A 23,649-nucleotide genomic window follows, 5' to 3' on the forward strand; every position below is an offset into this window, starting at 1 on the left:
TTCATTTAACCTTCATGAAAATCTTATGAGTAGGTACTATTAGTATCCCCATGTTACAGATGGAAGAAACTGAGGCCCACACCTGTGAAGTGACTTGCCTTGGGGGTCCCATAGGCAGGAAGGAGGAGCCCCAGAATTCAAACCCTGGCAGCCTGGCTCAGAGTCTAAGATGCTAAACCTCTACACTCAGCAGCTCTCAAATAGACACGAGGAAGGGCTATGGAGAACAAGAAAGCAGTCTGAGGAGTATAGAGTGTGTGTGCGATGGTACATCATCAAACAGAACATTCTAAATCCCTTAAGAGATATAAATAGGGCACTCTGAGGGGAAGGCAAGCACATCCGGCCAGAGAGCTCTGTAGCCCACCCTCCACCAAGGGTCCGAGGACATTTTTTATGGGACCTCGGACCATAATACCCTGAGAAACCACACAGGACAAGTCCATAATGATACAGAAGAGGAAACTGACTTGCCAAATTTACAGGCCAGCTGAAAAGGGCAGCAAGGGCAGACCTAGGTTTGCGGACCATCTTCCACCACCCATCGGTATAACCTACAGCAGCACTCCCTCGTTAGAGGGAGTGCCACCCAAAGAAAATGCACGCAAGGAAACTCAAAATCCGCCTTCTCCTTGTTGGCCATAAAATCAAATTCTAGATAACTGATGGGGGGTGGTTTGGAATGACTAGCGGTAAAAATAATGTTTCTTAAAAAAGAATACAATTACTTGAAGTTTGCCAAAGCACTTACTAAAGCACAAGGCTCGATTTTGGAAACTATCCAGTAATGACTGTGTGGGCGTGGCCCTGCCCCTGGCCAATCAGACCATGGCCCTGTGTCTTGTCCTTGGCCAATCAGACCACGGCCCCATGGCCTCACCCCTGGCCAATCAGATCACAGCTGCGTGAGCCGCCCCTGGCCAATCAACCGGCCGCCACCCTCAGCCGCCCGCCCCCCCCCTACCCGCAGCAGGTCCCGGAAGAGGGGTGCCACGAGGGTGGGGCTCGGGGGTGGCAGTGGGAAGGGGGCAGTAAGCAGGGGCAGGCACCCCATCTCTGCCCTTCCATAGCCACTGTCTTCAGAAACACGAGAGCTCTGCCCAAAGACACTGTCGACTCTATTGACTGAGAGTACTAAACATTTTCAATAAGCAACGTGTATATTTGGAAGTCTGCAATCGGTTACTTAATTTTGACTATCTCCCCATGTTTGGACACGAGTAAAACGTTCCAGAACACCAGGTATAATTCTAAGTAAATCTGCATTAAATAACCTATTATACCACTTTGGCCTAATTTCACCCTGTTGCCAATGACCTCCTTTCCCTCCCGCCCACCTCCAGAGCTAACTGGAGGGTGGGAGACTGTCCAGGCTCGAGCAGGGCGATGGAGGAAGGCAGCCAAGGTTATCTCCCTAAAAATATCTGCTTCTAGCACACAGGGAGGCTGGCCCCTGCACAGCAAACTGTTGACTGACTGGCATGAATATTTATTATAAAAAGTTGACTTTTAAAGATATTTTCCTCTTGCCTTTTGGAGATCAACTTGGAAGCCCAAATGACTTAACAGAAGGCTTTACAGAAGAGTGATACAAAACATAAGCCCTGTATTTTTGTTCTTTCCCCAAAGTAAAACATTTTTAACAACATCTAAAATAATGAAATCTGAGGCTAGGTTTGTTGGGAAGCTATAAAATATACTTTAATACAGTCCATATTCCTTTCCCTGATCACATGCTCTGACTCCATTTATCTGTGCTCTGGTCAAACCAGAAAAATAACTATCAAAAGCACTGTTTGTTTCTTTCTTTTTTTGCCTTACACATTTTTCAAAATCAAGACTGTAAAAAACCTACCTCCCGCAACAGTTCAGATTTCTGGTTTTGGTACTTTAAAACAGAACAGTGATTTGCCTCCGGTACAAAATGAGCAGTGGGCCTTGTATAAACAGAAGATAGTAAGCGGCTGTTTCCTTTAACAGACATGATCTTAACCATTTTCACAACCCGGCTAGTTCATGTGCAGCCTTTACGCTTCTGACCAAGTCCAAAGGCAAAAAAAAAATTGCTAATCTGGCAAAATCCAGTACAGGACCCTTGAATTTGGTTTAATCTACAAATGCCTGACGACCACCTGTGGAAAAGCTACAGAATGAGGCGCCACGGTAGGATTCTTTGTGCATGAGGATGTGGCCAACAAGGAGGGGGAGACTATTTCTAATGCCAGCTCCGCTTCCTTCCAACAGCTGCCACCCTGGGTGGATTGATTATGCTCATTTAGGCAGTGATTACGTTAGCTTAATGACTCACGTGGCCGCCACCAGCACCCCCTCCTCTAGCGGAAAGCATACCTGTGTGCTGCCGTCCTTCGTGAGCATTGGTAATGAGCCATGGCTCCTCGGCTTTGCTTTCCATCTCACATTGAGGTAATATTTCTGGTGTCTGTTTCAGACACGGGCCAAGTGGAGCCAGTGGTGGAAACCAGCAGTATATTTCCAGGTTCCCCCGGTAACCTGAGTAACCTAGACTTGGTTTAAATTACTTCTCAAGAGTCAAATGCTAGAATTCTAGATGGCAATGGAGTGAAACTACCTCATCTATACTCACAGTGAGTGTAAATTTGGCTCAGTAGCATGGATGCAAACTCCATCTGTGGCCTCTTAAAGTTCTTCTAGAACTTTCTCCCCAAGACAGAGCCCTGCCTGCCCATCCTATTTGGAGAACTCTGTGTGACAGCTTTCCTACGGCTTGGTGGATGTTTCCAGACCTTCCTGGACATTCTGAAAAATATCTGTCCCCCTCATCAGTGGTCCTTGTTCTCATCTGGGCTTCAGATTACAGTGAGTAGGCCCAGGCCCTAGAGTGTGGGTCCCAGAACTGGAAGGTATTTGACCCATGTGGTCTTCATGTTTGCTGTAAAGGAACCAAGGTGAGGGGCCTCATGCCTTCACTCGGGGCAGTTAACAATATGTCAAATGAGTAGGAAGAAAGTACAAGGGAATGTTTTCTTATACGTGTTTTCAAATCTGTAGTCAGTACGGCAGCAATGGCGACATGTGGGCCACCACGAGGTGCCCCTCAGGGTTTCCACGGTGTGGATCCCCGCCTGCGAGCCTTGCCTGAAGCATTCTCCTCTTGGAAGCTGCTAAGGTGAAGCCTTCACAGGAAGTCCACAGGGAAACACAGCCTGAAGCAACTGTCTCCTTCTACCGCCTTTTCTTCTTGACCCCACCATTCCGAGCAGGGGACTCGGGGCTAAACTAAACATCGGAACAAAGATGCAGAAGAGGGGCCCGAGGGGTGGTTTGAATGGGGAGAGGGCCAATCCCACTGGATTCTGCCTGAGGCTGGTGGGAGAGCCCAGGAATGGATCTCACACACACTCAAATACAACCAGATACCATCATAGACACACTCAAACACACACACACACGCACACACACACACTCAGGCCACAGCTAGTCTGAACGGTCCCTCTGTGTGAATTAGAAAGAGGTGCCACTCTGTGAAGATGTAAGCCCCTGGAGCAAGAATGACAAGGGGAATGTGGCGCGGATTCCAGGCTCCACCCACCCTCTGCTGGGTGCCCTGTGCAGGGCACAGTCTGCACAACCACATGGGATAGCCCCCTCTACCCTTCCTCTTGTGCACTGAGGTGGGCCTGTCCCTGGAGGTGTGGGCACAGAGTGGGGGATGGGCAGCGAAGAGAAAACGCAGCTTTTCCTTGAATCATGTACCACTTCCTGTCCAGAAGTATTCAGGGCTCAGGAGGCAGCCCCATCTGGCCTGAGAAGGGGTCCCTCTGTGTGTACTTACCTGTTGGGATAGGTGACATTACACGGCACTTTGCCCGTGTAATTCTCATTAAGCCAACGATTCGCCAGTGCTTGCTGAATATTGGGCCTCTTCACAGGATCTGGTTCCAGGAGAGAGCGCAGGAAGTTGATGGCACCTGGGAAGACATTAGGCAAACATACCTATGTCACAGACCGAATGCAGATGCCACCGAGACTCAAGGCAGGTGGTCCACCTGGGCTCCTGAGTCATGGCCAGCACTGGTCTATTCCCCAGATCTCCGGGTGCCTCAAGTCCAAAGAGTTTAAGATATCTGTCCAAGGGCAGATATCGGTGAAGCAAGACCCAATTCGGGTCTCCCCATGCCCTGCACTTCCCAGGACAACCTGTGGTCTGATCTTGCAGCCCATCTCTAAAGGTGAGCCCACGAGCTGTTCTATTTCCATGCTTGAAGGGATAAAAGAAAGTAAAGAGAAAATGCTTGTTCTCAAGGTGGGTTTTTGAGGAAGTACTCAGAAAGGAACCAGAGGGTAAAGGCACTCTGAATTATAGCTTCTAACTTGCCTCTCACCATGTGACACACAGAGTCTCAAGAGACCAAGGGAGGTCCTGCTTTCTTTCTGGTCTTTTTTTTTTTTTTAAAGAATTGGGGAGAGGGGTGGGGAGGGGCAGAGGGAAAGGCAGAGAGAGAGAATCCTAAGCAGGGTCCATGCCCAGCACGGAGCCTGACATGGGGCTCCATCTCACAACCCTGAGATCACAACCTGAGCTGAAATCGAGAGTCAGATGTTTAACTGAATGAACCACCCGGGCACCCCTTGTTCTTTCTTTTAAAGCCATTTTGCATGGCCGTCCACTTAGTCCCCAGACTCTGAACGGACAAAACAGTGCCCAGACCAGCCAGAGCCCACGCCCATGCAGCCAAGCCAATCAGAGAGCCAGCTTCAGCGAAAGTGTAAGTCAACTCTGTAACAGCCACCCAAATTTTAAATGCCTAGTTTGCGTACCAAGTTCCAGTAAGCACCACACTATAAACCCATGTCTACTTGATAGGCCCTTTCCTTTTGTGCTCTCCCTCAAAATGAAGGGGCTGCTTGGGCAGAATGTATGCCAATCAAGTTTGTCCTTATTTTGCAGCTGACCGAAGTTTGCTGTGGTCATATCAGTTATGCTGAGCATGGTAGGTAGCAAAGAATATGAGAAGCAACTGACAAACTATAAAATCCCTCCAGCCCCCTTTCCTTTCCATCCCAGGCAAAAAATGCCCTGGGTCTCCTTTCATTAGACAAATATTTAACAAAGCACCTGCTGTCTATCCGGGCACTAAGGATAGGAAGCTGGTTCATCTCTAAGTAGATATTTGCATCCCTGAAGATTATAACAATGTAAGACAACTGCATGACATGGGAAAACATGTGTATAATGCACAGGAAGGTCACAGGCTCCAAAATTGCTAGCAGGAGAATACACATTAACACATATGGACAAAGAATGCCAGGGATTACTTCAAAATGAAGATGGTCTGTCTTGCTTGAGTTGTGCGATTATGACTTTGTTTTTATTCTATGCTCCTTCTCTTACGGAGCACGTTCATATCATCTTGGCACTATAAAAAATATCCTTTTATGTAGCTGTGTCCATGATATCCAATTTCCAGTAGACCAAGTAATAGACTCCAGAACAGAGTCCTAATTGCTTGTTTCCCATTCTTTTCTTTTCTTTTTTTTTTTTTTAAGATTTTATTTATTTGAGAGAGAGAGCGTGTGCTGGAGAAGGGGCAGAGGGAGAGAGAATATCCAAGCAGACTCCGGCTGAGCATGGAGCCTGATGTGGGGCTTGATCCCACGACCCATGAGGTCAAGACCTGAGCTGAAACCAAGAGTTGGACACTCAACCGACTGAGCCACCCAGGAGCCCCAGTTCCCAAACTTTTCTATCCTTCTCTTCAAAGTTATCTTTCAGTTTTCTAACATAATCTAACCTCTTGAAGAAAAGTCACTTTCTCACAAGCTTTTAGTTGTCATTCTAATACTGTTCTTATAGAATGGTAGGTGTTTTCTGTCAACCCATTTTCTTCAGGGTAGAAATCAAGCGCTCAAAAGAGGGGCTGATGGTGATGGCAGAATCCACCCAAAAGAAACAATTTTTATTTGCTCATGCCACCGGGTAACTCCCCCAGTGGGTTCCCATCCAGTTGGTGTGGTCACCAGAAAGTCATTTCTCATTAAGAATGGAGTGGGTAAAAATATACGTGCAGACACCAGCTCACTCATGAGGTACATTTAATACTCTAAGTTTTATAGCTGGGTCTCCAAATAAAATTTTCCTAAAATATTCTTCAATGGTCTGAAAAGCAAAGAGATCTCCAAAAAAAAAAAAAAAAGACGACGAAGAAGAAGTTCCTCTTTCTGGAACCTCTATCTCCCTTCTCTCGACTCCCCTACATTGCAAGAGTCATCTGGATGCCTAATCAGGGCCATCTATTGGTCAAACAAAAAAGATATGGGCTTCCCCTGTTGAAATGTGGAGGCTGTGAGTTCATGATGTTTCTGAGACATCTCTGTCGCTTACCCTCAAAGGACCTGTACAACCCAGGCTACTGCCAGGCTTTTTCAGAGTATGATTAACCCAAAGAACTAAGAACAGACTGGATGTGCGTTTCTGTTCTATTTTCAGAACCACGCACTCGGCATCTTCACAAATTGCTGATGAGCACAAGCAATTTTAGTTCTAATCTCTACTGAAGAATTTTATCTCTTTGGACATCACCAACATGGCATTCCTATCCACAAAGGACTTTGAAAATATCGGGAGAGTTCTTTGAAGTTTGTCTTAGGATCCTGAAAATTCCTAGGTTTCATGAGCAAAAGGGATTAAAACTCTCCAATGTCCTAGAAAGCCATGGTGGGCCCGGCCTCTCATTGCTCTCTACCCTTCTAAGCTAGTAACTGGGGTCTCCGTTCAGGCCCCAGGGTAGGGATGACCCACACAGAGAGCTCCCCCTCCTTGCTCCACATCGCACGTGGCACGCACTTCTCCAGTGCGAAACCCACTTCCCTCCATGCGGAGTCTGCTTTCCATAGTCTGGACTGGTTTGTGTGAGCACCTTGACGCCGTGCCTAAGGAAAAGGCTACAGGACACAGACAAAGCCAATCGGATGTGTAGCCCAGCAGATGCAAATGGGAGTCCTATCCCCACCCGAGTCTCCTTCCTTATCACCTCCGAGGCAAAAGCAGTAACGACAATTATTTGACAGTTGAACCTTCTCAGAGATTCCCGTTGGCACTGGCTCTACCCTTGCGCCTTTGGCTTCACTTTCATGACTTCATGGTACAAAACCCTCCTGGCTCGGAAGTGACTGGAATATGAAAGCACCATCACTGAGAAGTAGAGATGTAAAGATAAGCTGTCTGAAAAATGTGTAAACCATGAAAGGCATTCCCAACTCTGCGATTCGCAAGTGCCAACAAGCAGAAAGAGACTGTCTAGAAGCGAGAATTGGAAAGGGCCCAGAAGCTTAAGTTTTCAAACCACCTGGTAGAGATGAGGGGCAATTCTTCAAAAGCATGCACAAAGGACTCACAAGGGCTGTCCTTTTTTGTCAGCTCGGCAAAAATTCTCCCAACTTAATCTAAAAAAAGAGTACTATTATATAATAGATGTATAGAGATCACTGCAAATATGAGTGATAGAATCATGAAATTAAAGATGTGTTGGTGAGGGGCGCCTGGGTGGCTCAGTCAGTGAAGCATCTGCCTTTGGCTCAGGTCATGATCCCAGGGTCCTGGGATCAAGCCCCACATCTGGCTCCCTGCTCAACAGGGAGTCTGCTTCTCCCTCTCCTTCTGCCCCTTTCCCTGCTGTGCGTGTTCTCTCTCTCTCTCTCTCTCTCTCTCTCAAATAAATAAATAAATAAAATTTAAAAAAAAATAAAGATGTGCTGGTGAGAGGCTTAATGAAAATGGCCATCAGAAGGCCAGGGGCTCACCTCTGAAACTGAGGTCATTCACTGTGTAAACAAGATAAGATGACCTGTACCCCTCCAGTAGCCAGAACGCAGCTCAGGACCCCAGCGCATCGGGTCAAATCCTGTCCCTGAGCAGGCAGGAGGATCTGTGGGCTGCCTTCTGGCAGCAACCTAGATTCCCTGAGAATCTATTCTGTGAAAACACCACGCTTGATACCTGGCATGAAACCCTCATTGAGGAGAAATAGGAGAAATACTTATATATCCCAATAGTTTAAAGAAAAAAAAAAAGGTTAGGGGAGGAGTCCAGATTCCTGAATTGGAAAATCAAACATAGAAATGCAATTCTTGGGGTGCCTGGGTGGCTCAGTCGGTTGAGCAACTGACTCTTGGTTTAGGTCTGGGTCATGACCTTGGGGTCATGAAACTGAGCACCGTGTGGGGCTCCACACTCAGCAGGGAGTCTGCTTGTCCTTCTCTCTCTTGAGGGCACAAGTGGTGCGGCGGGGTGGAAAGAGAAGGAGAGAAAGAGGCAGAGAAGCAGACTCCCCACTGAGTAGGGAGCCCGATGCGGGGCTCGATCCCAGGACCCTGAGATCATGACCTGAGCCAAAACTAAGAGCTGGAAGCTTACCCGACTGCACCACCCAAGTGCCCCAAAACAATGTCAGTTCTAAAGTAATGAGACTGACTTCTTGGGCTGCTAATCTCCCTGCCCCTACCCTGATGCGCAACCCACCCTGGGGACTACCCTGGGTTGAACCACCTGTTCTTCCTCCCACAACCTGTGGCTCATACTCATGCTGTTCAATAGATGTTACTGGTTTTCTGCCTTTTAGACACACAGCAGGGTTGTATTTCCCCATTCCCCTTTAGTTGGGTGAAGCCATGTGACACACTTTAGAAAGTTAGGAGTTATGAATAGAACATTGGTGGGAGACTTAATTGCTAAATGAGAGATGTTCTAGACTTTTCTTTTCCTCCACATGGACCAGGTATGTTTGAAATGGTAGCTGCTCCATCAGTCTAGGACTCTGACTGACTAGAAGGGGCAGAATCCTCCAACCCTTGATCCAGTTCTCCACAGATCTGTGGCATGAATGAGAAATAAGTCTTTGTTGTCTTAAGCCACTGAGATTTGGGGGCTATTTGTTACTGTAGCATAGCCTGGCCTATCATGACTAAAATGATGAGAAGCATTTCTCCAGCTCCTCAGGGTCTCAGTGGTATTCAAAGTGAGCCCTGTCTGCCTTTTTTAGGCATGAGGGTACAAGAGATTCTACCCTCCCTAGCAAAGTACAGACCAAATTAGATCATGACATATAAGAATGCATTTCAGCTTGAATTCCATTTGGCAGGCTTCGTGGATGCTTTATAAACTCAAGAGAAAAAATACATAACAGTAGTAAAATAAAAATGCTGTATTTTAAACCATGTATTGTAAGTTGAAATTAAATAATTACTTTTTTTTTTTTGGTTGCATGCCTTATCTCAGTGAAGCTGAAGCTGAGTTTATTCTAAGGAGCCAATTAAATGATTGCCAGGGCCAACCTGAAGCCAGGAACTTGAAATGAATTGTGACCCAAACAAAAGAACAAATTGTGCTAATTTACTGGGTCTGAAACCAAATCTTACTGTGACCTGTTTACTGAAACGTGAACCACCTGAAGTTTGAGAATACTTGCCAAACACACCTGATGATTCAGTCTAATCAAGTAACTGAAACTACATATATTTAAAAGCTTTTGAACAGGCTCAAAACCTCAAATAGCAAAACAGATCACAGACCAAACCTGAACAAAAGTAATATTTCTTTACAGTGAATTGACTGAGGAAAGCACAATAGAAATGTGATTATAAATGCTTTTTTCAAAGTCAACATTATAATATGGTGAGCTTTAAAACAATCAAGACTGCAATTATTTTTCCAAGATCCTTTTGATGTGTGTGTTTTGTGTGGAAGGAGGAAGTTAGGGGTTCAGAGTTATAATGAAGAAGAAAAGGACCAAGGTGAGATGAATGGTTGCTTAGCCATGGGAAACTCAACCACCCCTGAGTCACAGTTTAATCCTAGGACAAGGCCTAATACCATTTCTGCAAAGCAAATACTGCTTCATGGATGGACCAAACCTGGTAGGCATACAAGTCCTAGAACCCAGAATCCAGAGCGGCGGGCACCTTACCTGTGGAGAGCTGGGTGGGGAGGGGGTTCATTTCCTTGTCCACCATCTTCTGGTACAAAGCCCTCAGGCTAAAAGGCTCCACCGTGAAAGGCAGGGTCCCAGTCAACATGGCATACATGTTCACACCTCTGAAAAGAGACACACCAAAGCATGAGCCCAGAATGGGGCCCCCGGGAGAGGAAGACAAATAGGGCATGGGCTTGGCGAAGCTTCAGCCCTGGCACTTTCATGCTGACCTCAGGAGGCCTTCTTTCTAGAAAACTCAGCACCACAGTGAAGGAGCAAAAGTGAAAGGCATGGGTAAAAGCTTGCCTGTGAAGACTTGGACAATGGACTGTGGAGATCAAAGGAGTCTAAGGAACTTCGAGAGCTACCCCCTAAAGAAGGGAAACTTCCTTCTAGAAGGAAGTCCAGACGTAATTCTGTGAAAAATACCAGGAGCATGCTAGGAGCCTTGAGTAAAAGAAGTCTTGCCATTATGTGGTCTTCCAAGGATGACTTATAAGGTGGAACCTGGAGGAAGCTAGACAAAAAAATAAAGGGCAAGACCCTGCACAGGGAGGCAAGCCACAGTCTGGCTGGCAGGTCTGATTACCTGTCAGTCCTTCGAAACAAAAGTCACATCCCCAAAACTGGCCTGTTGCTTTTCCCTTGAATTCTGTTTGTGCCTATAACTAGAGAATTTCCCGGGTGGCGGTTGGGGGAGGTGTCTCCTTCCCACTCTTATTTTTTATATTGTTGCTCATTGTAAGATTCCGCCTCCCCCAGCCCTGGCCCCGTAGCTCAGATGTGGTCGAAATACCTCTGAATGGGCTTAACTGCTTATACCCAAAGCCAGCCTAGCGAACGGCAACATCTTCTTGGAGGACTTTTATTTTCCTGATACGCAAACCTAGTATCATCTTGATGAGATTTCCTGATGGGGATGAAATGCCTGTCTGCCAAGAGGTCTCAAGTGTTCAAAAGTGCCCGAGGGAATATGTTTTAAAAAACAGGCAATAGGATTTCCAGTCAAAACAAATCCAGTGAGACTGACTGAAATAAAGACCCTTGGGGCCCAGTTCCACCGAGGCGCCTCTGAATTAGAGTGCCCCGGATCACGACAGGTACAGAGTCCACGGACTCCAGCCAGAAATCAGTCTCAAATTGCAGACATAACTCTAAGATCCGGTGCCTCCTCTGTAACTCACAGTGGAGTTATGGAGACAGATAACTAAACATTCAGGCCATAGACACTTGCTGGCTGGCTCCCACCCCGGGCAGTGGTATAGGTGCTGGGCAGGGGTGAACCAGACGAAGCCCGGCCATCTTGGATTGTGGGGACAGACAGTCAACAAGTCAACAGATGACTAAGCACAATCTTTTCAAGTAGCGACGAACGCAGGGGGTTTAAGAAATGAACTTGGCAGCTTCCGACCACAGAGGCGTTCAATTAAGGGAGAAAAAGGTCTATAGTAAGTACTTGTAGACAGGTGGCCTCTGGGGGGGAGGGGCGAGTATCTAAGTGCAAGCTTCTATGTCTTTGGAATGGGGATGATAAGCTGGGCAGACGAGATGGAGACAAGAATGAACCAGGCATACGCAGAGCCATTTCCCTCGGTGTTTGGTAGAACGCATTCCCCAGGACAAGAACAGATGTTGGGTGAATACAAGTTCCGCAGCCAAAAAATTTGGGGAGCGGGAGCCTGGGGTGGTAAATCGGCACACTGCTATTGGAGGCTGAGTGAGAGGGACGGCAGGCCAGAGAGAGACAGTCTAGTAAGTAACAGACATCGGAAGGAGCTGTGCCAAGTTGTCCACAAACCTGAAAAGCAGGACGAATGGTGGGAACAGTGACAGAATTGAAGAAGCCGGGAGGGGCGGAGAGATGGAGCACTAGGGCTGGTAACGCGTTTGGGAACCTACCATGCGAGGCTGCATTGTGGTATGTTTGAGACAGAGCTCAACATTCTGGCTGGGAGGGTTCTCGGAGACCAATCAGAGAGAAAACTAAGAAGCCCCCCACACCCTCCCAGTTGTAGAATTTCTGCATTCAAAGGGGTCTTGGACACGTGGCTTTTGTAATAGGAAACCCTCCCAGAACATCCACAAAGTTCTTGGGGGCCCCTGAACCACCTTCAAGACAACGGTTACCAACCTCCCCGATGCAGCTCATTCCATCTAGGGCAACTCTAGGCACAAGGAAGGCATCCCTGTACTATGCCATGGTCTCTCTCTTCTCCCCTTTGGTTGTGGAACAAGACCAGTCTTCTCTGTCCCTGCTGGCTTCTGGGCACCTTTGTCTTGGTCATAGCATTCACACCTACAGCGGAGGAGCCTCGTTCTTACACAGTATCATTTCCCCCCCCACAGGTAAATGTTTCATAATATCCAACCATACACTGTTTCTCAAACTGGGGTACACAGGACACATCTTCAGAGGTTCAGCAGTTCTATTTTTGAGTTTCTTTTGGTGATATACTAAAACATCCTACAAGCCGCAACCAGGGCCATTGGACAGCCACCATATAACCAAGCACACACTGGATTTCGGTGCTTGCTTTTGCATTTGTGTTTACCAACACACAACCTTTCCCAAAATATAGCACTCTTATTGTCACAGGCTAATAAGAAAGGAACAGAAATGGACTTTGGGGTGGTTCCCAAAGTATGCAGCATCACCTGGAAATGTTGGATCTGCAAATTCTTGGGCCCCACCCCAAACTCACAGAATCCGAATCTCTGGGGGTAGGGCTCCACGATCTGGGTTTTCACAAGCTGTCCAGGTGCTTCAGATGCAAGGTCAGGTCTGAAAGCCACTGGAGGGTGAAAATGGGGGGGGAGAATTAAGTGATCACATGGCATTGGGCCGACCAGCTCAGAGCGCCTGTGCCTAGGAAGAAGTATGCCTAGACCCCTTAGAGCAATTCCATTCTCAAAAAGCAGAAGCCACGGCACCCAACTAATGCTGCTAATCTGAATATTTGGGGATTCTTTTAGTCTTGGTTATATTTAACTTGTAAATTAGTTTTGGGTTTTAATTTGTACAGGGCCATACATAAAAGGAGTTTAATTTTACATTCACGTACATTAAGCAAAATTTAAATAAAAATAACTAAAGTCAAAACCAGGGGTTACCAATTATGTTCTTCCTTTTCAAGAAGAGTATATAATACTTCAGTTTGAAGAATACTGCCCTATGACCTTTTCTATTTCCCTTTGTCTTCAGGGGACACAGAGCTTCCCGTCACTGGTGGGATGCATAAAATTGTGCCACATGCTATAGGAGGTAGGACGTTACAGTCACGGCAGGAAATCCAGCTGAAGGATGTAACATGTAATATGAACATAACATGTAATATGAGGCCGGAGGACCAACTCTAAAACCTTTATGAAAGTTTCTTTCTTCAGGGCGTCTTTGAGACATCTCCTCGCCACCAGCTGGCTTCAAAAGATGACATTCTAATCACTACCTTTCTCCATTATCTGTCTGGGACCACAGATAAATGTAACAGATGCTTGTTTTAAAGACAGTGCTGGTGATCCTGTGCAGAGTACTCCAACCAGGATGGAGCGAGTGGTTTTTATAAAAACCGATTATTTTACCAAACTGACTCCAGAATTTCATTTCGCTTGGAGAGGTTTATCATCAGCAAAAACAGTCACAAGTCGTTAAAGAGGACCCTGCTGTCTCATCCAGGGTCTCTCCTCTATAAAACATGGGTAACAACAGTACCTACCTCTCAGGTATATGAGAGTCAAATGAACTAAGCCACAGAAAGTACTAGATCCTGGGTCTGGTACAGACTCAGTGCCTGATAAATGTGATCTGCTTCATCACTGAACTTTTAAAAACCACAGATACAAAGCTACAATTATTATACAACAACTGTATCCTGTTACCAAAAAATAATGGAAATCTACGTGAAGAGTCATTCCGTTCCAAGAGATTTTATGAAGAAACCAGATCGAGTGTCTTCATTCCTCTCCCCAGGCTTTTCATACATGCTTAATATCGGGATAAAGAGAAATCCCATCCCTCTGACATTTCAGAAGTATGTGAGAATACCAAGGGAAAAATGTGGAATGCAGTTTATAAACCTCGGTAATCCCATAGAATTAGTAGGAGTCTCAAGATATGTTCAGAATTTCCTGATGTGTCTATTGAAATATGGTCCAGGGGCTTTCTAACATCTCCATGGCAGCCATGGGGCCCCCAGGAATCACAAATAGTTTTTCTGTTTAAGATTTTTTAATTTATGTATTAGAGAGCATGAGCAGGGAGGAGCAGAGGGGGAGGAAGAGAGAATCTCAAGCACACTCCACCCTGAGTGCAGAGCCCTACATGGGGCTCAATCCCGTGACCTCGAGATCATGACCTGAGCCGAAACCAAGAGTCAGACGCTTAACCAACTGAGCCACCCAGGCGCCCCGAATCACAAATAGAGAAAAAAAGGTATGAGAGACTGGAATGAAGGATGCAACAAACAAACGTGACGGGGGTTTTTCCAAACAGAAAGAAAGAAGGCTCAGTCAATTACTGGATGATAGAAAACCCAAAGGTACCGGCCAGTGTGGAATATGCTGGCGTCAAAAGGGAAAGATAAGGTGACAACGAAGAAAAGCAGGAAGATGAGGGGATGGGGCCCCATGAAATATAAATGTGGAATCTTTGGGATTACGTCAGGAAGCCCAGTGATGGTTGTCATGTTTTGTCAGATAGAGATACTCCCTGGAGGAAAAGGTGGAGCGTCACCTATCATCCAAGAGAGGAAAAACAGAGGGTCGGACCATCCTGGAGAAGTCAGGCAGCACCTTTAGCAGGACACAAGGGACAAAGTAAGGGACAGAGCTGTGCTGGTCCCTGGGGGTGTCTGGCTACTGTTCCCACAGAGCAGGTAGGCATCCTCGAGAACTGCCCAGTTTATACCAGAGTGAAGCTGACAGAACCTCCAGCTGACACACCTGGATTCTGTATGATTCTTCAAGAAAGGAACTGCCTCCAAAAAATTAAAAATAACTCTCTGCCTAAAAGCAACATCTTTCCATCTTTCAGCACCAACTTTCAATACAACTTCTGATTTAAAGTCTTGAAAGGAGGGGCGCCTGGGTGGCCCAATCAGTTATTAAGCATCTGCCACGAACCCAGGGTCCTGGGATTGAGTCCCAAGTCGGGCTCCTTGCTCAGCAGGGAGCCTGCTTTTCCCTCTCCCTCCGCCTGCCGCTCTTGCTGCTTGTGCTCGCTCTCTCTCTCTCTTTCTCTCTCTGTGTCAAATAAATACAGAAAATCTTAAAAAATAAAATAAATAAAGTCTTGAAAGTAGAGTGGGAACAGATCTGTCCATTTGGAAAATCTCAAACTTCATGACCACTTCTTAAAATGGACTGCGTTCCACACAAAATTACCTTCTTGTGGATTTTAAGACTTTTCCTTCCTTTCCCCTTCCCCCTTCCCCTCTTCTATTTTTAAATGCACAGGCTAGCTACAAAAAAAAAAAAGTCTGAGATTTTAAATCTCAGAAGCTAAAGGAAATTTCTCTGGTAAAAGTCAAAAGCCCTAAGCTACCCAAAAGAAATCATAGGTCTCCTGTTTCCACCTCCTTCTCCTGCCATTTTGAGGGGGTATAAATGGAGAGAAAATGCTATTCTTCCCCCATTTGACCACTGGCAGTAGCTGGTGGTATCTGGTAGTATTTTTACAAAACAGAGTCTAAGGTCTAAATGCCTGAGCAGGGCTGCAAACAAGATGGCTCCCCTCAGCCAACTTGTCTACCCGAAGGGACAGCACTGGGGAGAGATTTTTTTTCCCACTAAGTGAAAAGAGATTCAGTGAGACTGGGATGGTGGTCTGGGTGTGTTGCACACTACCCTCCACTAGGCACCAGGTCTTCACATAAATGCTTCGCCCACCCCAGGTACTCCCAGGAGAACAAAAAGCAGCTTTGGTTGAAACGATATAGCATTTCCAATGTTTTGGCGATAGGACTCTCAATTTCTATTTTCCTTACTCGTAGAGATTCACCAAAGTTCTCAAAAGAGCACAGTAATATTCTGAAAATAAAGTTAATTTTTATTCTTTTCATTTAAAAAGTACATCTGCGTTAGTGTTTGTTTGTTTGTTTTTATAATCAGCATATATTCCACTCTGAGGAAAAGTCAGTTAACCATAAAAACGGTTCACTACCACGGAACGAACATTTTTGGTTTCATGTCTGATATCTCAAAGGTCACTAGAGATCAACATACTCCAGTCATCTCGATTAAAGATGCAAATGATTTGAAAGATATTCGTATATGAAAATGAAGACCACTGAAAATAGTGGAAAAGCCCCAAGACAGCATACACCATTTCCTACTGACATTGTTAATGCCTGATTCACTAGATAAGGAGGGTCCTGGGGGCCCCATTCGTGGAAAGAGCTCTCCTTCCAAAGGTTTCCGTGAGTGACAAGCTGGTTTTCTTCCCAAGTCAGTCCCAGAAGTCTTGGAGAAAGGCCCCATCCATCCCTCAAGGTCCAAACCTCCGGAGGCAGAAGTTTCCTTTTGATTTGAGAAGTGAATTCTTCATTCTGTTGTTTCAGAACGATAAAAAGGGATGTTTTATAATAACAGTGTCTGACCCCGAAAGAAAATTCGTTCCATTTTCGCTCTTTCTTAAACGGGCTTTTAAATTAAATTCTCTTTGGGTTTTCCATTTCCAATTCTGCCAGCAAAGTCATGGGCACCAAACAGAAACCTAACCAGTATCTCAGACACAACACCCCAAAGCAGTGGAAAATTAATCTCTTAAAGAAGGTTCTGAAGTTTTCATTTTCTCCAGATCAAGAATGATAGTAATCAGGTTTTTATAAGTTCAAGACTATGCATATGCTGTTCCCTCTGCCCGGAAATTTTCCTCTCCTCTCCTCCACCTGGCAAACTCCACTTTATGCCTCAGAAGCAGATTAAACTCTCCTCTGATGGCTTCTTGAAATGACCCAGCTCTGCAGCTGTGCCTCCTGACACGTCGAAATTATTTACAGGTAACACGCGTAGGTAAGTAGGTGTCTTAGTTGGCTCAGGCCACCATGACAGAATACCACAGATGGGGTGGCTCAGCCAACAGACATTTTCTCATGGATCTGGAGCCCGGGGTCTGAGAGCAGGGTGCCAACATGGCCGGGCTGTGTGTGGTAAGCTCTCTTCCTGGTTTGCAGACAGTCACCTTCTGGCTTTCTCCTCACTGTCGGAGAGCAAGCAAGCTCTCTGGAATCTCTCCTTAGAAGGACCCTTATCCCATTATGGGCACTCCACCCTCATGACCTCACAAAGGCGCCACTTCCAGTTCTGTCATGCTGGGGAATTAGGGCTTCAATGTATGGATTTTGGGGGGCTTCAGTTCAGTCCATAGCAGTAGGTAAGTGTGTTCGATTGCAAGACAAAACAAAACAAAAACCCAAAGCCCACACATTCCTTTCCACTCCCCCCCATCACAGGGTGGAAATTTCTTTCTCTCCCCCTGATTCTGGGTTGGCCATGCAGCCTGCTTTGCCCACTGAAAGGTTAGTAAACATGACGCAGACGCTTCTCGAAAAGTGTTTATGCACTAGGGCTCGCCCTCTCTTACTCCTAGGAGACTCTTCCACCATTGCGTGAACGAAATTCTGCATATTTTGTGGCTTTCTTTGTTTCTGGTTTTCATACAGCCAGTAACTTCTTACCTACAGGTAGCAGCAATGCTTGAGAATTTGGATTTACATCGAACCATGGTGATTGGGTGGCTGATGGAGGCTTACGCTCCGTTGGGTAAGTGATGACCAAGAATTCCGTTAGTCTACTTTATTCGTCTGTTAGTGAACTTGATTCAGGACAGGTATCACTTCATACTTCGTACTTCCTGGGAAGAAGAATGGCTCTTGGGATCTGGAGTGGAGAGTTTTTACTCATCAGTTTACTTTTGGCCTTTCCCGAGATTCCAGAGCTTAAACAACAGAAATTGATTTTCTCACAGTTCTGGAGGCTGGAAGTCCAAGCCGAGAGAGTCAGCAGGGTTGGTTCTTCCTGAGGGCTGGGAGGGAGAACCTGTTCCATGCTGCTCCCAGAGCTGCTGGTGGTTTGTGGCAATCTGGTGTTCCTTACCTCGGAGATACAGCACTAAGAGCTCTGCCTTCAGCCCCACATGGCGCTCTCCCTGCGTCTCTCTGTGTCCCAATTTCTCCCCTTTATAAAGACATCTGTCATACTGGATTTTATGGCCTCGTTTGCACTGGGTTACCCCTGTAAAGACCTTCTCTCCAAATAACATCACATTCTGAGACACTGGAGGTTAGGACTCCGGCATATCATTCGGGAGGAGAACCCAATTCAATCCATAACATGTTGTTACCCACCTGCTTATAATTTTCCAGTGGCTTCTCATAACCTTTAGGGTGAAACCCAAACCCCTTCCCAAACCTCCCCACCCCACCCCACCCCCACCCCAGTTTTGCCACATCCTGTTCCCTGTGTCTCAGGCCCTCCTTCCTGACACCTCCCTCTCCCCAGAGTTCAGTTCTCCTCATCCTAAGGATTTGGCTTTGAGGTTTCCTCCCCTGGAGGCCACCCCCATCCTCATTCCCCGCATCTCACCCATTTCCTCCATAGCCGTTACCACACCCAGCTTACAGCTTGTTTAAAAACCGTCTGCCCCACTAGAATGGAAATCCCAGGAGAGGAAGCACAACATAGTAGAAGTAGAAGCAGTAAAGAGTGACGATTTAAGACAAACTCTAGAGTCAAGCCAGCTTGGTCAAATCCTAGCTCTATACGCCCTATCAGTGCCACTTGGGTGAGGGCCCAAGACTCTTAGGGCCTCAGTTTCCTTATCTGTAAAGTGGGATCACAGAGCACTCCCTTGAAGGGTTGTTAGGCAGACAAGATGAGTTAATACTTGCAAAGCCCCTGGAACACTGCCTGTCACTCAGTCCAAGGTATGTGAGCGTTAATAACAATCTTTGTGGAACCAAGGATTGACCAAGGCTGCCTGGCTATCTGACTCCCCGCTGTGCACTCAGAATTCGGCACAGCGCCTGGCTCAACACGTAACTGCCGAATGAACAAATTGCTGGTAAGCTATCTGTTCCTCACGTGGCCTCTTTTTGCTTTTTAAGCTTTATCAACAGCAGCTTCTAAAAGGGGCCCAACTGATGCCACCCCTGTGAATTAGGCATGGGTCCTGTGGCCTCATCCCCTAGAGAATGTTCCAGGGTCAGCTAACCAATCTTGCTCCAGGGAAACTTCATTTATTAGAATAAAACAGGGTCCTTCATGGCTAAACAGGGTGAGTATCTCTACCACAATGCCCCACCACGGGGCACTAGCACACAGAGTTTCTGGTCTACCTAGAGATTCCCCCATCAGCCTCCGGAGCAATGCCACAATCAACTGAAAAGACCAAGGTGTGTATGGTGTGTTACCATTTGTCAAAGACTTACCCATACATTACTCTCTGGCACCAGGACTAAGAATGAGGCCTGACGAGAGCTTTTCAGAAAACCGGAAGCTGCATATCACCTTCTTGGGGGAAAAAAAGGCAACTAAGTGGGAGGTGAGCGAAGAAACGTCCAGCAGCTCCAGAGGGCCCAGCGGTGGCAGAAGCCGGGGCGGAGGAGGGAAGCGAGGGTTCTGGGTCACCCCCTTCCCTCCCGCAGCTCCCCTCCACCTTCCCTCCTCTGAAGCCACCTTCCGGGTGGAGCCACTGCTTCTGGCTGACGCGTGGGGACACAACAGGTGGCAGGAGACCAGGTCCCTTTATTTGAATCATGGGGTCCCCAAAACTGAGAAATAGAGCACCTGGGGTCCCTAACTGTGGATTTCTTTCCCAAACCCAGGGGCTTGGCAGGAGGGCCAGGGACAAAGTGTGAGCTTACACCTGACCCTCAGATGGTGCTGCCTTTTGCAGCTGGTGCTTTCCATTTCCCCTTGGATTTCCCCAAAGAGGAGAAATGATTTCTTCCCATCCTACAGTCAGCACGAGGAGACGAGAGAGAGGTTCCACGCAGGTGAAACATGCCCAGGAGTTCCCCCGCCGCTCTGACAATCCACAAGGCTCTTCCCTTCTACCAACATTTCTAGGCGGTGAGGAGCTGCCTGTGTTGGCAGCCATGGAGTGGAAAGGTCCCCCTTCGTAGGCTGAGCCTTGTCACCATAACAACTCGTGATGACACTTACCCTTCAGTCCCTGGGAGAGCAGGGCCAGAGGAGGATACTGTCACCTGCTCTCCAGCTGCTGGCTTCTCTTCCCCATGGTCATTACGCCTCCCACGCCACCAGTTACATCACGCTTCTGAACCTCTTGGCTTTTCAGGCTCTCTATGCTCCATAGCCTTCTTATTTATTATTTATTTATTTATTTATTTATTTATTTATTTATTTATTTATTGGTGCACAAATGGTCCCTTGTATAGCTCTCCATTTAGCATAAGTGAGTTCCCTAACTGTTAAGGAGAGAAGGTGATTATAGACTTTAACATTTATATTCATCCCTCAATAAATATTTACATGTGCCAGACATGTGTGAGAATTCTTAAGCATTGAAAGGGACCAAGAATGGATTTCACCTCAAGTATCGACTCTGATGCATTGGCAGTGCTTTCTGATGGCTGTGTTAAGAAGGATTCTGAGGCCCTTCTGGGCCCAGAATAAAGAGCCTGTGAATCAGCAATGCCGGCCAAACAACCCAGGGAACCTCGATGAGAAGGCTTCCTCTGCCGGGGCTTCCTGCTAGCACTCCCACTCACTCTGGCGGCCCCCCGGCACCCTCCCCCCCGGGGGCCATAAGCACTCCAGCTACAGCGCTAACCACACCTCCTCTTGAGGCGTCAGGAAAGTCCCTGGGAGCTCAGGCTTTCGGTTGAAGAGCCGTGAGTGCAAAGTGTATCTCCACCACTTACTCTGTAAAATGGGCACGAGAGCGCCTCACTGGCTGTCCTGCGGATCAAAGGGGATAATTAACGCAGAGCACTCAGCCCTCCCAGGAACGGAAGCCGACTCCCCACTAACCTGTGACCAGCTGCACCCAAGCCCCGGGAATTCTCTTGTCCTCAGCATCTCATGCTGGGCTCCAGTTCCCCTCACCTCCCACTGGAACCTCCTGAGCTCCCTTCCCTTCTAGACCCTCCCTCGGGGTTCCCTGGCTCTGTTGGCTTCCTCTGCCAATGGTAGCCCCTGACCCTATAGCTCCTGTCCCTCCCTCCCCTCCCTCCTTTCTCTAGCCCTGGCTCCGTGCCCACTGTCCTGCCCCATTGGCCTGCAGAGCAGGGCTTCGGGCAGGGGAGCCGTGACCATGGGGTGAGAGCCCGCGGAGCAGGGCGTAGGAAACAGATGAGACACCAGAGGCTCCAAGTCAGCCTGTAGGAGGCATGGAGGGTTGCCCAGGGGAAGTGGAATCCCAGAAAAGAAGAGGGAAAGAGAAGGTGTACAGGAGCAGGGACAAGAATCCCTGGGTGAGGGAACAGCACGTGCAAGGGATAGGAAACAACACGGAGCCCGCTAGAGAACAGATGTGGAGAATGGCTTCCCACGAGGCAATGGGGCCAGGCTCAGGATTCAGTCCTTTATCTTGAGACCCTGGAGTCTGCCTGGTTCAAACCCCAGCTCCACCAGTTAGTAGCCCCGTGACCTTCAGAAATTTTCTTAATGTCTCTTGCGATGGGTTTCTTCTCCCATAAAATGGGGGTACCAGAGAGTAAAAGTTTCACTGGTTTACTGTGAAAATTAAGTGCCATGGTGCATGCCATACACCAAGCATGCGGCAAATGTGAGCTTTTCTCCAATCTGGACAAGGGATATGTAGCGAGAAGGGAGAGAAGTAGGGGAATTCCAGAAATGTACCGGATCAACATATCCTGGGCTCAAATGGGCCGTCCTCATCGCCAAATTCCATCTTAATCAGGAGCCCACTCTCTGGCTACAGCCCACTTCCCCTTGGTGAGGAACTTAGTCCCTACCCCAGAATCCAGGACCCTGCACGGCTCCCCGTACCATTCACACCTGATGCTGAGGGGCTTACTCAGTGTGGGCACCGTGGGGACCCAGACTCAGGAACACTGCAGCGACCCCTGACCCACCCCTTCAGGGGTGACTGGTGGCCCACCCTGTGCGGGACACTGGGGAAGCAGACCCATAAGGTCCCCATCCTCCCGCAGCATCCTTCCCAACTAGGGAGACACACACTAAATGGATTCACAAGCCATAAAATGCCAGGCCGCCATGGGGTTTGCAAGGGTGAGGAGACAGAATCGTGGGGGCCTTTCTGACAGGGAACTCAGTGATGCATTCTGCAGGGGGAGCACCGGATTAAAACTGGAATGTGGGAGTGGACAGGCCACCTGAAGAACCGGGAAATGGCATTCCAGACCCAGGAAAGAGCAGGTGCAAAGCCCAGAGGTGGGAAAGATGAAACAGAGGCCAAGGTGCCTGAGGAATCGAGAGCAGAGGGTGGGGTAGGAGACACATGCGGCTTTCTTCTGGAACAAAGGAAAGCTGCGGGACGATTTTAAGCAGGGGAACCACAGGAGTGACTCGTGAAACCAGAACGTGAGTTCCGTGAGCTCAGAACTTTGTTTTCTTGTCTCCCCAGCAACGGAAGGTATTTTGGCAAAAGCCTCTCTGGTGGTCTGTGGAGAACCGACCAGAAGGAACAGAGGTAGAAAGCCAGGCCCCAAAGAATCACCGGATATCTATCCCAGAGCCGGTAATACAACACGCTTGTCATCAAATACTCAAAGGTTATTTCATAAGAGAGGGAGGGCGGACACAACAGTTCCCTTTTATAAGCTCCATCACTCACATGGACCAGACATCGATTTTGGGGCCATATTTCTTCCTGGCGAGAAGTTCAGGTGCGGCGTAGGCCGGGCTGCCACACTGTGTGCTGAACGGGTCAGAGTGGCCCAGGATCCCCGCGCAGTTGCTCAAACCAAAGTCTGCAAACAGGGGAAGACAAAACCGGCTCCGAATTAGAAAATTGTGAAAGAGAAGGAAAAAAAAAAAAACAAACCAACAACCAGACGGCAGTAGGAAAGAAAACGTTCTCTCGGGCTGACACATCATTTAGCATCCCAAAGGAGCACCAAGCAGCTGCAGACCATAACCTCTGGATATGGGGTCTCGAGCCTGGAAACATTTTATATCAGTCCTCACTGTAAAATCCAGCTAGAGCTAAAAGTATGTTGAACCAAAACATATTTTCATCAAACCTTGCAAATGAGTCATCAAGGAAAAAGAGAGGCTTTGCTTTCTAGGACTACAGGCAGGAAGAGAGAACGAGCAGAGGCCTCGGAGTCAGCAATCTGGCTTCCAAGGGGTCATGTGGGGAAACACGGATGGAAGATCCGTTTCCTCTGGCTGGGGTCAGCGTCACCCCGGGTGACATGCGATCCCCCCATGTAGACTTGACATTTTCCAGCTCAGTGTTTTAATTTCATGCAAGTCTTTTAAAAATGCTCCCGGTGCATGTAGCGATGTGTGGGGATTGGAAGAGAGAAAACTATACCCCCGACCATTTAGACAACGCTGAATGTTGGCTGGAACTCTAACATCAGGAAGACAGCAATGAGAACTGGACTAAGCGACCTCCTAGTGTTGCCTTGCTCTTGGATGATGAAGGCAAATGGGAAAAGCAAAGAAGAGCCCGACGCATCCAAAGCTCGCTGGGTATAGTACACCTTTTCTTTTGTGTTTACCTTTTTGATCCTCAGGATACTGC

General features: G+C 47.5%; 1 protein-coding gene across 1 annotated transcript in view; it reads right to left on the minus strand.

The window, feature by feature from the left end:
* The window catches only part of HUNK (hormonally up-regulated Neu-associated kinase), a 101,037-nt gene that overhangs the window by 20,188 nt on the left and 57,200 nt on the right, over nucleotides 1–23,649 (minus strand). The window contains exons 4-6 of the mRNA XM_028116851.2: nucleotides 22,732–22,867; nucleotides 9,945–10,072; nucleotides 3,815–3,950 (exon numbers count right to left, since the gene is read on the minus strand). Coding sequence (XP_027972652.1) covers nucleotides 3,815–3,950; nucleotides 9,945–10,072; nucleotides 22,732–22,867 — 400 coding nt within the window. The remainder of the gene's footprint in view (nucleotides 1–3,814; nucleotides 3,951–9,944; nucleotides 10,073–22,731; nucleotides 22,868–23,649) is intronic.

Source organism: Eumetopias jubatus, unplaced genomic scaffold (genome assembly GCF_037043125.1).
Source record: "Eumetopias jubatus isolate StellerSeaLion01/CBP00866 unplaced genomic scaffold, mEumJub1_p1.0 scaffold_1, whole genome shotgun sequence".
NCBI lineage: Eukaryota > Metazoa > Chordata > Mammalia > Carnivora > Otariidae > Eumetopias > Eumetopias jubatus.